This window comes from Microtus pennsylvanicus, chromosome 2 (assembly GCF_037038515.1).
Source record: "Microtus pennsylvanicus isolate mMicPen1 chromosome 2, mMicPen1.hap1, whole genome shotgun sequence".
NCBI lineage: Eukaryota > Metazoa > Chordata > Mammalia > Rodentia > Cricetidae > Microtus > Microtus pennsylvanicus.
The window spans coordinates 7,278,741-7,291,585 of record NC_134580.1 but is presented as its reverse complement, the minus strand read 5'-3'; the positions used below and the strand labels follow the sequence as shown (position 1 = coordinate 7,291,585).

At 50.6% G+C, this 12,845-nt stretch overlaps 1 protein-coding gene across 1 annotated transcript; it reads right to left on the bottom strand.

Moving 5' to 3' along the window:
- Positions 1 to 3,681: 3,681 nt before the first annotated feature.
- Positions 3,682 to 7,981, bottom strand: Rps19bp1 (ribosomal protein S19 binding protein 1). The gene is made up of 4 exons (XM_075959846.1): positions 7,896 to 7,981; positions 7,643 to 7,777; positions 4,362 to 4,459; positions 3,682 to 4,156 (listed from the first exon to the last, which is right to left on the bottom strand). Exons 1-4 carry the CDS (start codon positions 7,945 to 7,947, stop codon positions 4,022 to 4,024), a joined length of 420 nt encoding a protein of 139 aa, XP_075815961.1. The 5' UTR covers positions 7,948 to 7,981; the 3' UTR covers positions 3,682 to 4,021.
- Positions 7,982 to 12,845: the final 4,864 nt, after the last annotated feature.

Genomic DNA, 12,845 nt, shown 5'->3' with positions numbered 1-12,845 from the left:
CATGTAGGTACCTAGATAAGGTGGAATAGTACTTGAGCACACAAGCTGATAAGATTTCTCTAAGCTTCTACAGTTCAGGAGACCTTAGGAAACCTGTTGAGGGCTGATAAGTCTGATTACTGAAGGAGTAGAGCTGGTGTTGCTCACTGAGCTGCTGGGGGCTGTTTGCACCTGCATACTGTATTAGTGCTGGGGTGGTTGGTTAAGCAGTGGGTAAGCACACGAATTGAGGCAGGAAGTGGATGGGAAGCTAGGACTTTAGCTTTGCTTCCTAAGTCTGTAAAGTGGATTAAGGCCTGCAGGACTTAGCATGTGCCAGCAGATTTCATCTGAGTGCTAGCTGTTAATGGATGTAGTCTCTTGTATCTGATGTAGACTGAGACAGGGAGTTCATAAGACCACGGGCTTCCCAGCTTCATACTAAGTAGGGATCCACCCATGTATAGTCTTTGGCTAGTGGAAGGTATAGAAATACCTTGCCTTTGTTTCTACTTTGGGCTTTAAAGGTCCAGAGTGGTCACCCACCCCATCTGAACAGCTAAATTCAATTAACGGCTAAAAGATTTTTCAAAGAATGGTATTGAGTAGCATGTTACAACTGTCCTGGTTACTCGACTTTGACTTGATTTTTTGTTGGGTTTTAAGATAGGGTCCCAGAACTCGACTATGTGGAAAAGGCAAGTTTCAAATTCAAGAGAACCTTAGTGCTAGATGAGGTGCCAGGGACACCTTGCTGAAGAAATTTAGGATTTCTAAAGGTCTGGCTGGGGGTGGGAACAACTTGTCTACAACTAAAGCAAAGAGCATGTGTATCAGTAGAGGCAGAAAGCTTGATTCATTCGTGTGTACACAATGTCAGTTTAGCTGATTATGGTGTGCATCTATTTTGGCTCTGGAGAGGCTATGGCCGGATCACAGGTTTGGGGCTAGCTTGAGTTACGAGGCCCTAGCTAAAGAAAAAAAGCCACCCATAAAAGGATCAGTTAACTACACTGCTTAGGCTTGGTTTCAGTGGGGTTGGGGAGTGGCATGGGAGTGGGACAGAAACCGCCCTCATTGGCGAGGCTGGCTTTAATTTAACCCTCACTTTAGTCCTGTTATTTCAGCCCCACCCCCCATGAGCTATAAAAAAAACTATAGTCACCCTCAGCATTGATGCATTTGGCCAAGGGGCAGCTTAATCCAGCCTAGAACATGGTAGTGGAAGGAAGGCACTGAGAAGAGGGAGTGGGACAGTAAGCAGGTGGAGGACATTAGGGACAGTGACTACCCTCACCTGGCAGCGATTCCTTCCACTTCCTATGGCTGCTACCCCTCTATGCACGGCTAATGTCATGCCAGTCTTTCCAGGTGACCCTGGCAATGCTTTAAAAAAGGTCTTAGATGATCCAAGGATGACCTTGAATTGTTGCTTTCCCAGTTTCCACCTTCCAAGTGCTAGGGTTATAGACATGCACCACCACACTTGACCTGCTTAAAGAGGGACCAGGGAGACAGCCAAGATCTAGCCACCCTGACCATGGTGACTGAAGTCCCTGCCAGGTATTGACAAAATGGGTGGAAGCAGTGCTTGATCTCTAGTCACTTGGCAGAGGATGGCCACTGGTGACTGCCCATTATGCTAAACATTGACAGATGTATTCAGGGTCAACAGCCCAGCTTTTGTGGAACTTCACTTTTCCTAAGGGAAACAAAGGGACACCAAAGGTGTGTGAACTGCCTGGCAGTCTGGGTGGAGGACCTGCTCCTGGAGGACCATGCCGTGGGAGAGAAGAAGGTGGGGTCTGGGTGTGGGTAGGAGGATGGCGAAGCAGTAGCCCTATGTCTGCAGATGAGAAAGTGGGAGCAGGCCTTTGGGCTCACCTCACCCTTTTATGCAGGCAGGAGCTGGGCTGTCTTGGCCATTGAGGTGGTGGATGTAGGGTTTGGAGACAGAAGAGCCCAGGAAGAGAGTAAGCTGGTGAGGTGAGACCCCAGTGCTGAGCCCCTCTCTCCAGGCACTCTGGGATGGGCACGGGATCTTGGCCAGGGTGGATCACAGGTAAATGCTCAAAACCACCACGAAGTGACAACTTGAGAGACAGGCCAGCTCAGGCTGGGGGCTTCTCAGGGCAGACGGCTGGGCCTCCTGACTAGGTCTTTAAGAATGGGGAAACTGTGTATATGAAAAGGGAGAGCTCTCCAACCCACCTATCCAGAACCTCATCAGCTCCAGCTGGGTCTTGGGTTGAGACCTCCCTAACCCCCAAGTCAGACCACTCTAGGCAAGGCTGATGTCCTGGTGGTTGACCTTGTGAGTCCCCAAGACCAGCACATGGCAGTCCAGCTCCAGTCTCTCTGGCTGTGCAGATGACCCAGCCCACAGCAGGAGACACAGGAAGCATGTGGAATGGGGGTGTAGATCATCAAACTTTGTATCTATCTGGGATGCCTTAGTTGGGGTAGGCCTCCCTTTGCTAGGCCCCTTTGTCCTGAATGTAACAACTGGTATCCTCTTATAGGGCCAATGGGGATAATGGTCAGCACTACATTCTTCGAGTGTCTAACCTTTTCTTCTTGGCAGCAAGTTGAGGACTTATACCAGGAAAGGTACAGGATCTCTGGCGATATCCTCTAGGTGATCATTGACCACAGGTGTGAACTCCCTAGAAAGGGGCCCTGGAGTCCTTTATCACCTCCCTCCAAGAATAAGCATGGAGCTGTTTGCTGAGTGGCTTATTTAAGATGGAGGAAATGAGTCCCAAGGCCACTTGGCAAAATTTAGCAAAAAGGGACAGAGGGTCTGCAGACTAGCACCCATGTCCCTTCGAACCCACACCACAGAGGACCCAGAGCTCCCAATCACGAGCTTACAGTCACAACACCTTCCCTCCTGTTCCTGTCTGCTCTGACCCAGATGGATGGCCAAGCCTCCCACTAGGCAGAGGCCACATGGAGGCTGTGGGTAGTTCTGTATCCCCATGTTGAGATGCGGCACTGAACCCAGCTTTCTTACTGAGGACAAAGCCCAACCATTTGTCTTGTCAGAGACCCATCAATACCCTCCCTCTACTATTCTCCCTGGGGTTCAGGAGCCACATGACCCGAGGAACCCCCGGGCTTAAAATGGAGAGGCGGGCCCAGGGCATAAGATGTTTGTGAAGGCCATCAGTTTTCTCCTTTAGGAATCCATCTATCTCCACTGAGGGGGCTCCTGGTCTCTGTGGCAGGAGAGTAGCTGTCTGTGCCGTTCTTTCCACAGTGCGTTCTTTCCACATGACCTTTCCTTTGCCTCCTGTGTCTGGCACTGTGTTGGCTGGAAAAGGGCCAGTTTGCCCTGAGGTGGCACAAGCCTAGCTTTCACTGATGTCCTTGGCCGGGGTACAGACTTAAATGTCAATCTGTTTGCTCAGGATGACTCGATTCCTGAAACCATGACCTATGCCCCCATTCCATGCTGACCCCAAGCTCCAGGGGGGCTGAGGCAGCTCCACTTCTAGATTCCCAGACTTACTTCCTGGGCAAGGTTAGCAGCTAGTGGCTATGCCCACTGAGGAGGGCATCACTGGTGGGAGGGATTTATGCTGGGCCTAAACTGGGGAGCTTCTGACATGGAGCACCTTCATCCACACTGAGATGGGAGACGTGCTGTAAGTCCCATCAACAGCACATGCGCGCACACACACAAAACCGGAACCCACATTTGTTCAAATCCATTTACTTGAACTAACAGCCAACTTGAAGTTCTTGGAGGTATGGTCTGAGAGGGCCACACACCTGGCCCTATTTCACAGCAAATAGCCCCAGGGTCCTGTCCTGGTCAAAGATATCAGGTCAGAATCTTTTCTGGCAGGGTATACATGGCAGAAATCCACTTCAATCTGAGTGCAAATCTGCCTCAGGGCTCACAGCTCCAGTCCAGTGTCCCTGGGATACCGTATCTAGGGCTTCCTGAGTCAGGCTGGATTGCACTGCCACCTGCTGGTCGCCCACGTGCACTGCACAGCCACAGAGACAGCAGGGATATGGCAGTCAAAGGATGTTAGCTGCCGAAATATTCCCTCTGGAACTTCTGGAAGTCTTCTTCAGTGAACACAGTGCCCTCAGCCTTCTTCTTCTTTGTCATCTTGGCCACTATCCGATCACAAGCTTTACGGCCCTGGTTCTGCTGCAAAATCTGGAAAGGTTCCGGAGTGAGGGCACAGAATTTCCATTTTTGGAAGCACAGATGGAAACCCTTGAGATCACAGGGACTTAGGGCTCAGGGCAGGGCTGGACCAACTCCACACTGTATTTAGTGAGACAGATCCAAATAGATCCTGAAGAAGAGCCTCAGCTATCACCCCTGGGTCCCTTCCTATAGCTTGCACCCCTAAACAAACCTGCTGGGTCACAGACTCTGGCACGGTGCTTCTCACGCTGGTCATAAACTTCAGGTTTGCTTTGAGGTGGTCTCGACTCTGTCGTTTCTGGTACTCAGCTGTGGGTGGCAGGCAGAGCATGTCATTTCAGACTCAACACACTATAGAAGCCTTCTGGGTCCCTTCCCTAAGTCATTTCAACAGTCTGGGCTCTTTCCAGCCAAATCTGCTTTTCCCATAGGTCCTGCTGAAAATCCCCACTTACTGGATGGCTTTCAGTTAGTCATGTGACTCAGCCACTTCCTCAACAATTATGTCTTAAGCCAGGCATGCTGGCTTACAGCTGTGATCCATCTAGCACTTGGGAGGCTGAGACAGGAAGACAGCTTCTAGCTACACAGTAAGTACCAGATCAGATAGGGTTATGTAGCAAGGCTGTTTAAAAACAACACACCAAAAACCCATCACCAACAACAAATAAAAACAGATATGCCCTGAGTACAACTGTGTATCAGGTTCTAGAGTTGTAAAAGGCAGAACACACAAGGACTCCTGGTCTCACTTTCCAGGAAAAGGACTGAGAAGCGTGGTAATGAGCATCTTAGAGGGCTATTCATGGCTATCCGTTCCTTGGGAGTGGGTGGGCAAAGTCTCACTCTGTATAGTTTGGAGACCAGGTTGGCCTCAAATTCAGGATTCTCCTGCCTTGTTCTCCTGAATGCAGTCCAGTCAGGGTTATCCATCATGCAAAAAGTTGAGCAGGAACAGAAAAGGAGCATACCAGAAGTGGAGAGTTGCAATTTTGAACAAAGTCCTAAGACAGTCTCACCAAAAAAGACTGGAAAGTCAAAGTGGTCAACATCTAGAGTAGCAGTTTTTAACCTTCCTAATGCTGAGACCCTTTAATACAGTTTCTCATGCTGTGGTGACCCCTAACCATAAACTTATTTTGTTGCTACCTCATAACTGTAATTTTGTTACTGTTATGAATGTAATATAATTATCTGTGTTTTCTAATGGTCTTAGGTGGTCCCTGTAAAAGCGTCATTTGACGCCCAGGGGTTGAGATTGACAGGTTGAGAATGCTCACCTAAAGAAAGGGCATCTGGAGACAGACGGAAACAGTGTTAGAACCTTCAAGAGGAAGACCAGAGGTGGTGGCCCACACCAATCCCAGCACTTGGGAGGCAGAGGCAGGTGGATCTCTGTGAGTTTGAAGCCAGCCTGGTCTACAAAGTGAGTTCCAGGATAGCCTTTTGAGATAGAGAAACCTGTCTCAAAAAAAAAAAAAAAAAAGGAAAAGGAAAAGGAAAACTCAGAAAGCTGAAATTAGACAGATGTGCCTGAAGACCCTGAGGGGAAGTGAGGCTGGGCTCATGTCATGCATGTGCAGCGCTCACCCTGGCTGCTTCTGAGACTAAGATGCTAAGATGACTGGGAGAGGCGAGCAGCTGAGAGCTGGGGACCAACCGTGAGCTTCTGCACAATTCAGGCAGAGATGAGGTAACTCAAACCAAGGTGGCAGCCACTGAGCTATCTCCAGACTGGCTACTTTTATTTTTTGAAATAGGGACTATGCAGACCAGGTTGGTCTCTAACTCAAGAGATCCTCCTGCTTCTGCCTCCAGAACACTGGGTTTAAGGACATGTACCACAATGCCTGGCTACTATCCTGCCATCTTACCCACCCATTATGCACCAGGCCGTGGTGTGCTCACCAGGGCCACAGAAAATCCAGGGTCAGGGGTGGGAGGTTAGTCCCGTGTCTTGAGGATCAAGGACAGGAGTGAAGGGAACCCCAGTAACTAGGCATCTCTTGACACGGGAACTCTGCAAACCGCTCGTGTCCAAATATGCCTCCTAGCTCCCCCTTTGCTCAGGCTGCTTCCTCCTGGACTTCCATCTCTCATTTCAACTAATACTTAACTCTGGGTGTGGTGGTGCACACCTGTGAGCCCAACATTTAGGAAGCTGAAGCAGGAGACTGCTTTGAGTTCCAGGCCAGCCTGAGCCACAGAGTGAGATCTTATAACAAACCACGCCAAAACCAAAACAACAACAAAACACCAAACTTGGAGAAACAAACAATAAAATCCAAGTACCTAAATACCTTTTATTCAGCAGGACTCATGGACCCAAAAGACTAGAGAGCAGTTCATCATCCTGGGCCCCTCCGCTGAAGTCTGTAGGTCTGACCCTAAGGTGCCACACCCTAAGATGTTCTACTAGAAACAAGGCTCTTGCTTTGCAGACAGGCCATCTCTGATGCCCATCAATTCGCTTCTTTGCTGTGATGGAGGAAGGAATCCTGTCATCTGAGCAGAGCACACTGAGAGCAAGACCATGGGGACACACAACCTGTTCCCATGTGTACCACCTGGGCAGGTGCCCATTTCTGTATCTGTAAAATGGGGTGAGAGAAGCGCTAACCTCACAGGGTTGCTGTGAGGATCAGATGAGCTCACACTTTTTCAGGGTTCAGGAGGGTATCGGGCACACGGAGAAGGAAACTGTTGGCTGAATGCCCCATTTCTTAAGAAGTGAGACGGAGAAAGCTTCTATGTGTGTATGTGTACGTGAGCAGGCACCTGTGGAGCCAGAAGACAGCAGCTAATTCCCTGGACCTGGAGTCACAGGATGATGTGGGCCACCATGGGGGTGGCTGGGAACTCGAGCCAGGTCCTCCTAACCATTGCACCAGCCCTCTCCCCTCATGGCGGATACTCCATCTTGACTCCTCTGTTAGCCTTTCCTGCTAACGGCCCCTTCTTCTCAACCTGGTGGCTTTTACACTTCCTCAAGAGCTCAGCCTTCACAGACAGCTGAGTTGGCTCGTTGCTTTGATTCTCCCTTGGAGCACCATAGAGCCTTCTACATCACAAGCCTCACACACTTAGCCAAGACTTACAAGCTGGTTTTGAGACTTTCTGCTGCTTCTCTTCCCACTAGGGCTATAGTTCGTAAGCACCCGGACCCTGTGTTTCTTTGACCTCCACAGTCAGGTCTTGCCGTGAACTCAACCACACTACCAGGAATGACACTGAACTTCTGGTCCTCCTGCCTCCACCTCCAAAAGTGCTGGGATTACAGGTCTGTGTCACCTCTCCCGGCTCTTTCATTTTCTCTCATTCTGTGAACAGCTACATGGCCGATAACAGCAAAGGCACGCAGCTGAGAGCCCAGACTCGGGAGTTAGACTGCCGGGTTCGAAACCTGTCCCCCCACGATTTCAACCGGCTTCTCGGGTAATGTTTGGAGCCCCGCCTCGAAGGCGCTGCCCCCGAACCCTACGAAGCACTCACCTAGCGCGGACTTGGGCACCTTTCCCTTCGCTGAGTTCCGAAGTTTAAGGGCCTGGGAGGCCTTCGCCCTGGCCCTCCGGGTCCGCTTCATCGGAGCCCCGCTAGCCTTGGCCTGGCCGCGGGCGGCACGAGAGGCTGGAAAGAAAGACACGAAGGACCGAGTCGGAGGGCGCACCTCTCCCTTCCCGCCCTCCCAGTCACTTCCCTCGGGGCCTCCCGAACAGCGCGACGTCCCAGGGCCAGCCCTCCTCACCCTCTGAGGCCGCCAGAAGCTCCAGGCCCCGCCGCAGCAACGCCGCCGACATGTTGCCGAGCCCCGCCCACACGCCGCGCGTTACTTCCGCCCTGGAGGTGTTCGCTCCTCGGCGGAAACCGGAGCCGGAATCCAAAGTTCCGAAGGGCGGAAGTGCCCTCTTGGGACGCAAGCTTAAGGGTTTCCGCTAGCCTCCAAGGAGTGGGAATTGGAGGCGGGTGCGAGGCGCGGAAGCCACCTTTGTTTTGTCTGATTCCTACCTAACAAGCTTTTTGTGAGCCAAGCTGTGCCGTCTTCGACAGCCTCGGCTTCCAGCCTCGCTAATCAATTCTGGCCAGGGGCGAAGTATTGAATAGTCTCAGTTCCTGCAAAAGAAACTGAAAGGATAGATGCGGTTCTTCTTGTTTACATTGAGACAAGGACGCGGTTATCCCAGGCTGGCCTTGAACTCACTGTGTAGCTGAAGATAACTTTGAACTCCTGATCCTCTTCTCTCTGCCTTCCACGGGCCTGCATTCCAGACCTAAATCACTTTGCCAGATTTAGACAGTTTCTCATGAACTTCAAAGCATTGCACAGATCCTGTGCACTTTGAGAATCTAGCTGAGTCACTTTAAAGACACTTGCCAGTGAGGCAAGGTGGCACACACTTGTAATCTTAATACTTGGGAAACTTAACTGAGAGTATGCCGTGAGTTCTAGGCCAACCTGGGCTGCATAGCAAGACTCTGTCTCAAAAAACCAAATAGATAAAGAAATAAAGACATTTGCACACTTGCAAAATAACGTACTTTGTTTTGAAAAATACAATTACTTACTGCAAAATGCTGTTTATGTTGTTAAGCAATGAATTGGTTTGTTAAGTGGGTGAATCCGTGAACACCGCTGGGCATAATACAGCACCTATGTATAACACCAGCACTTGGGAGGCTGAGCAGGAGAACAGCAAGTTTCAGGTCAGCTTAGACTACATAACTACATACCAAGTTCTAGGTCAGCCTGGGCTCCCGAAGAGCTAGGATGTATTAATAGCTTGGTGGTAGAATGCTTGGATTTAATCCCTAGTGTTGAAAAAAAGTAAACCAGGTGTTTGTTTTTTGTTTTGTTTCGTTTCGTTTTTGTTTTCTGAGACGGTTTCTCTGTGTTACAGTGCTGTACAGTGCTGGCTGTCCTGAAACTCTTTGTAGTTCAGGCTGGCCTTGGACTTATGGAGATCCTCCTGCCTCTGTCTCCTGAGTGCTGGAATTAAAGGCGTGCACCACCACTACCCAGCCAATAAGTCAGTTTTTTTAAAAAATGGTACAAATCAATAAATATTACACACAGATGTTCTTTGGGTACCTGAACTTCTGTGTTTTTTTTTTTGTTTTTTGTTTTTTTTAATGTGTACGAATGTTTTGCCTGTGTGTGTGTGTGTTCGTGTGTGTGTGCCTGTGTACCATGGGTATGCCTGGTGCCTGAGGGGGCCAGGAGTGAGCATCAGATCCCCTGGAACTGGAGCCACAGTTTAGGTGCTGGGAACAGAATACAGGTCCTTTGGAAGAGCAGCCACTGTTCTTAACCCCTGAGCACCTCTCCTGACCTGAGCTTTTAAAGAGTGAAAAGGGCTTCTTAAACAAAAGACGTTGAAAACTCTAGTCTGGAAGTCTCTTCTTCACCATTTTGGTTGGTTTGTTTGTGCTGGTGTTCAAATGGAGCCCCCCCCCCCCCCCCCGAGTGCCAGGCAGGCTTTCTACCTCCAAACACAGAAGAGGAGGAACCGCTGTCTGGTTTACTTCTCTCTTGGAGGCTCCTAACCAGCAGTTGGCATGTGGGAGCCATGCAGCACAATGTGTACTGCTGCGGGTTTTGCATACCTGATGCTGTAGAATGTAGAAGAAACCACTGATTCTTCCTGGACCACCCTCGTCATCCAAACTCTACTAACTAATCCAGAAGGGAGACATTCCTAATAGCAAACACTAGCAAGGGTCAAGTTTCTGTAGTGTTTCACAAGTGTTAGCCCCATTCACTGTGGTAGGAACTGTCCCATTTTACTGATCTGAGGGAAAGGGAATCCATCAATTCATCCAGTGTGGCTGTCCACATCGCAACCATGTGACCATTAGGTGGCGCTGCAGGACAGCTTTCATGGGCCTCCTGGTCCACTGCTTGGGTCTTATTGTGCATGGACGTGAGAGGTCCAGCACTCCTGGGCTGGATCTCTGCTACTCCTGTGGTGCAGCCTTCCTAGCCGCAGCCAGGTGGTCCCCTCACGTCTTGCCTGGATGGGGAAGCTGAGGCACAGCCAACAAGTTGGACTGCCCAGGATAGAGGCTAGGCTTTCCAGAAAAGCGTGCAAGTTTTGAGAGTACTGCAGAGGGTTGTGTGACCCTAGGCGAATCCACAGCAAAGAGCATCTTCATTTCCTCGTCTGTTAAATAGGGTGCAGAAACAGCTTCTTTATAGGGTACCCACCTCTGACCACTGAAACAATGTTCCTGAAGCACCTTCAAGGAGAGGGGGTAATGCCTGAAACTGTTTGGGGCCACATTATAGACATAGCCTGTGCTGGCATTCTGTATATTCCCACTCTAGCACGATCAGATGGACAGGGTGGCTGCAGTGGGCAGGGCCACCCATGGGTGTTTGCCTCCTGTCACATTTGTCCTCAGTCCTCAAAGACTAGGTTCAGGGAGGGGCAGCTGCTTCACACTGGTCTCCATGGGAATTGGTGGGTCGGGTCTTGAGGTCTCAAGTTGGTTCCTGTCCTGGCTGTGTGGCCTTGGGAAGTCACTTTACTGTTCTGAGCTTCAGTCTTTGCACTGGGTCCCTGCCTGGCAGGGCCCCATCCTGGTCAGGGATGTGCTTAGCTGGGGCCGTGTAAAGGAAACAGGATAATCTGCCATCCTCTAGTCCCTGCTACTTTAGAACCCCATGGCTGACTCCTTTGGTCCATTTTGGGATTAGCTTTGCCTTGGCTTCCCTCCGAGGGAGGAGTTTTCTAGAAGGCCACACAGCATTTCCCACAGAGCCAGGCCTAGAGGCCAGGGCAGCAAGTCCAGAGCAAGTGTGAACGTGAGTGAGTGTGAACAGGTTGCACGGATGTGTGAGCAGAAACGAGTGTGTGCTAGCACAGGCTTGCACGAGTGCATGTGGATGTGTATGTACAGATGTGTGTGGACGCTCATAGTCTTCAACTGTGTTTCAGGTTACTTTTTTTTTTTTGAGAGAATCTTACACAGCCCAGGCTGACCACAAACTGATGCAAAACTGAGGATGACCCTGAACTCCTGAGCCTCCTGTCTCTGCCTCCTGAGTGCTGGGATTACAGACACAAGCTACTATATCTAGGTCCTTAATTTATTAAAAAAAATTTTTTTTTGAGACAGGGTTTCTTTGTAGCCCTGGTTTTTCTGGAACTTGCTCTGAAGACCAGGCTGGCTTCAGACTCAGAGATCTGCTTGTCTCTGCCCTCCGAGTGCTGGGATTTAAGGGGAGGGTGTTGTTGCCACCTTTGTTTAAGTTTTAAAAGACTGTCATTATTGGAGCTGCGGAGATAGCTCAGTGAGTAGAGCGCCCACTGGGCAAGCATGAGACTGGGTTTGTCTCTGCAGCACTCATCTGAAACGTCAGGTGAGGTATGAGTGTGCACCCCATAACCCTGGTGCCCTGACGGATGCAGACAGGAGGAACACTGGGGCCTTCGGGCGCCTGCCCAGCTCCAGGTTCAGTGAGAGACCCTGTCTCAAGAGAATAAGCTGGGGATCAGTAGAGCAGGGCATTCAGCATTCTCCTCCAGTGTCTGCGTGGGCATGTGCTCCAGTACATATGAGAGAGAGAGGAGAGAGAGAGAGAGAGAGAGAGAGAGAGAGAGAGAGAGAGAGTGGGGGATGGGGCAGGGAGATTCTCTTCAGATTGAGACCGGGTTGGGTTACAGAGTGAGTTCCAGGCTAGCCTGGGCTACAGAGTGAGACTTGCTCCCACTCCAATAAAGTAAATGGTTTACTAAAACACATTAGTTGAACTATGGGTGGGGTTCACTGCACATCTGCATGTGTGTGTCTCTGTGTTTCTGAGGGCCAGTGCTGCAGCCACTATCCGCAGACATCTTTCCTTGTCTGTGTTTTCCCTTCCTCCTCCTGGCTCTGTCCTTCCCTGTCTGCTCACTGTCCCTGACTCTTTCTCTGTATGTCTGTGACGTTCCCCGCTGAGGTCTCTACTTGCAGCCTGTCTCTGTGTGTCTCTGTCTCTCCGGATCTCTGTTGTCTCTGACTCTGTCTTTTGTGTCTCCTTCTTCCAGCTCTCTCTCCCTTCCTGGCTCTGACTTCTCCTCTGCCAGTCCCTCAGCCCCTGGCCTCTCTCCACCTTGAAATTGAAAAGCAAATGGAGTTTCCAGCTGCCTTTTCCATTGACTGCAAGTGCCCTCCCTGGTCTCCTGCTTCCTCCTTGCCACCTCAATGCCCAGCCTCCTGACCTTCTCTCAGATCCAGGCCCGGCCTGTCAGCACTACCAGGCCACTGGCTAAGCGCTGCTGGGAGCCTGGCTCCTGCCTGCCTCCGAGACCCTCCACTCTCCATCCGGGACTTTCCTCCTTCTTGGAAGATATTACACAGCCCATGCTGTCGCAGCCATGGATCTCCTCAGAGACCTGAGAACCCTGTGGTGGGGGACTGGACTGGTGGGAGACTGGATTTCCAGGGTGTGGGGCTACCGTAGGGACTTGGCTCACACACTGTGTGCTCACAAACCAGCCACCTTTTCTCTCTGGCCTCCTCTGAGAACTGGCTCTTGAGCAATGTCCTCACCCTCTCTGGGGTTGCTGGGAGCCCCAAGCTCCTGCCTTCCCATCCTCGCTTCTGCTCCTGTCATCTGGACCCGAGCTATGAGAATTCTCATGCGCTCTGCTGTGTGACCTAAGACAGGTCCCAAACTCCATTTTCCTCATTCGTGAGTTAAATATAATAGCAG

Bases quoted from the DNA above. Each gene is read 5' to 3' on its own strand.
- Rps19bp1 (XM_075959846.1), bottom strand. From the start codon at position 7,947: ATGTCGGCGGCGTTGCTGCGGCGGGGCCTGGAGCTTCTGGCGGCCTCA. The intron at 7,778-7,895 runs GTGAGGAGGGCT...CTTTCTTTCCAG, and splicing joins GCTTCTGGCGGCCTCAGAGG to CCTCTCGTGCCGCCCGCGGC. The intron at 4,460-7,642 runs GTGAGTGCTTCG...TGCCACCCACAG, and splicing joins GGTGCCCAAGTCCGCGCTAG to CTGAGTACCAGAAACGACAG.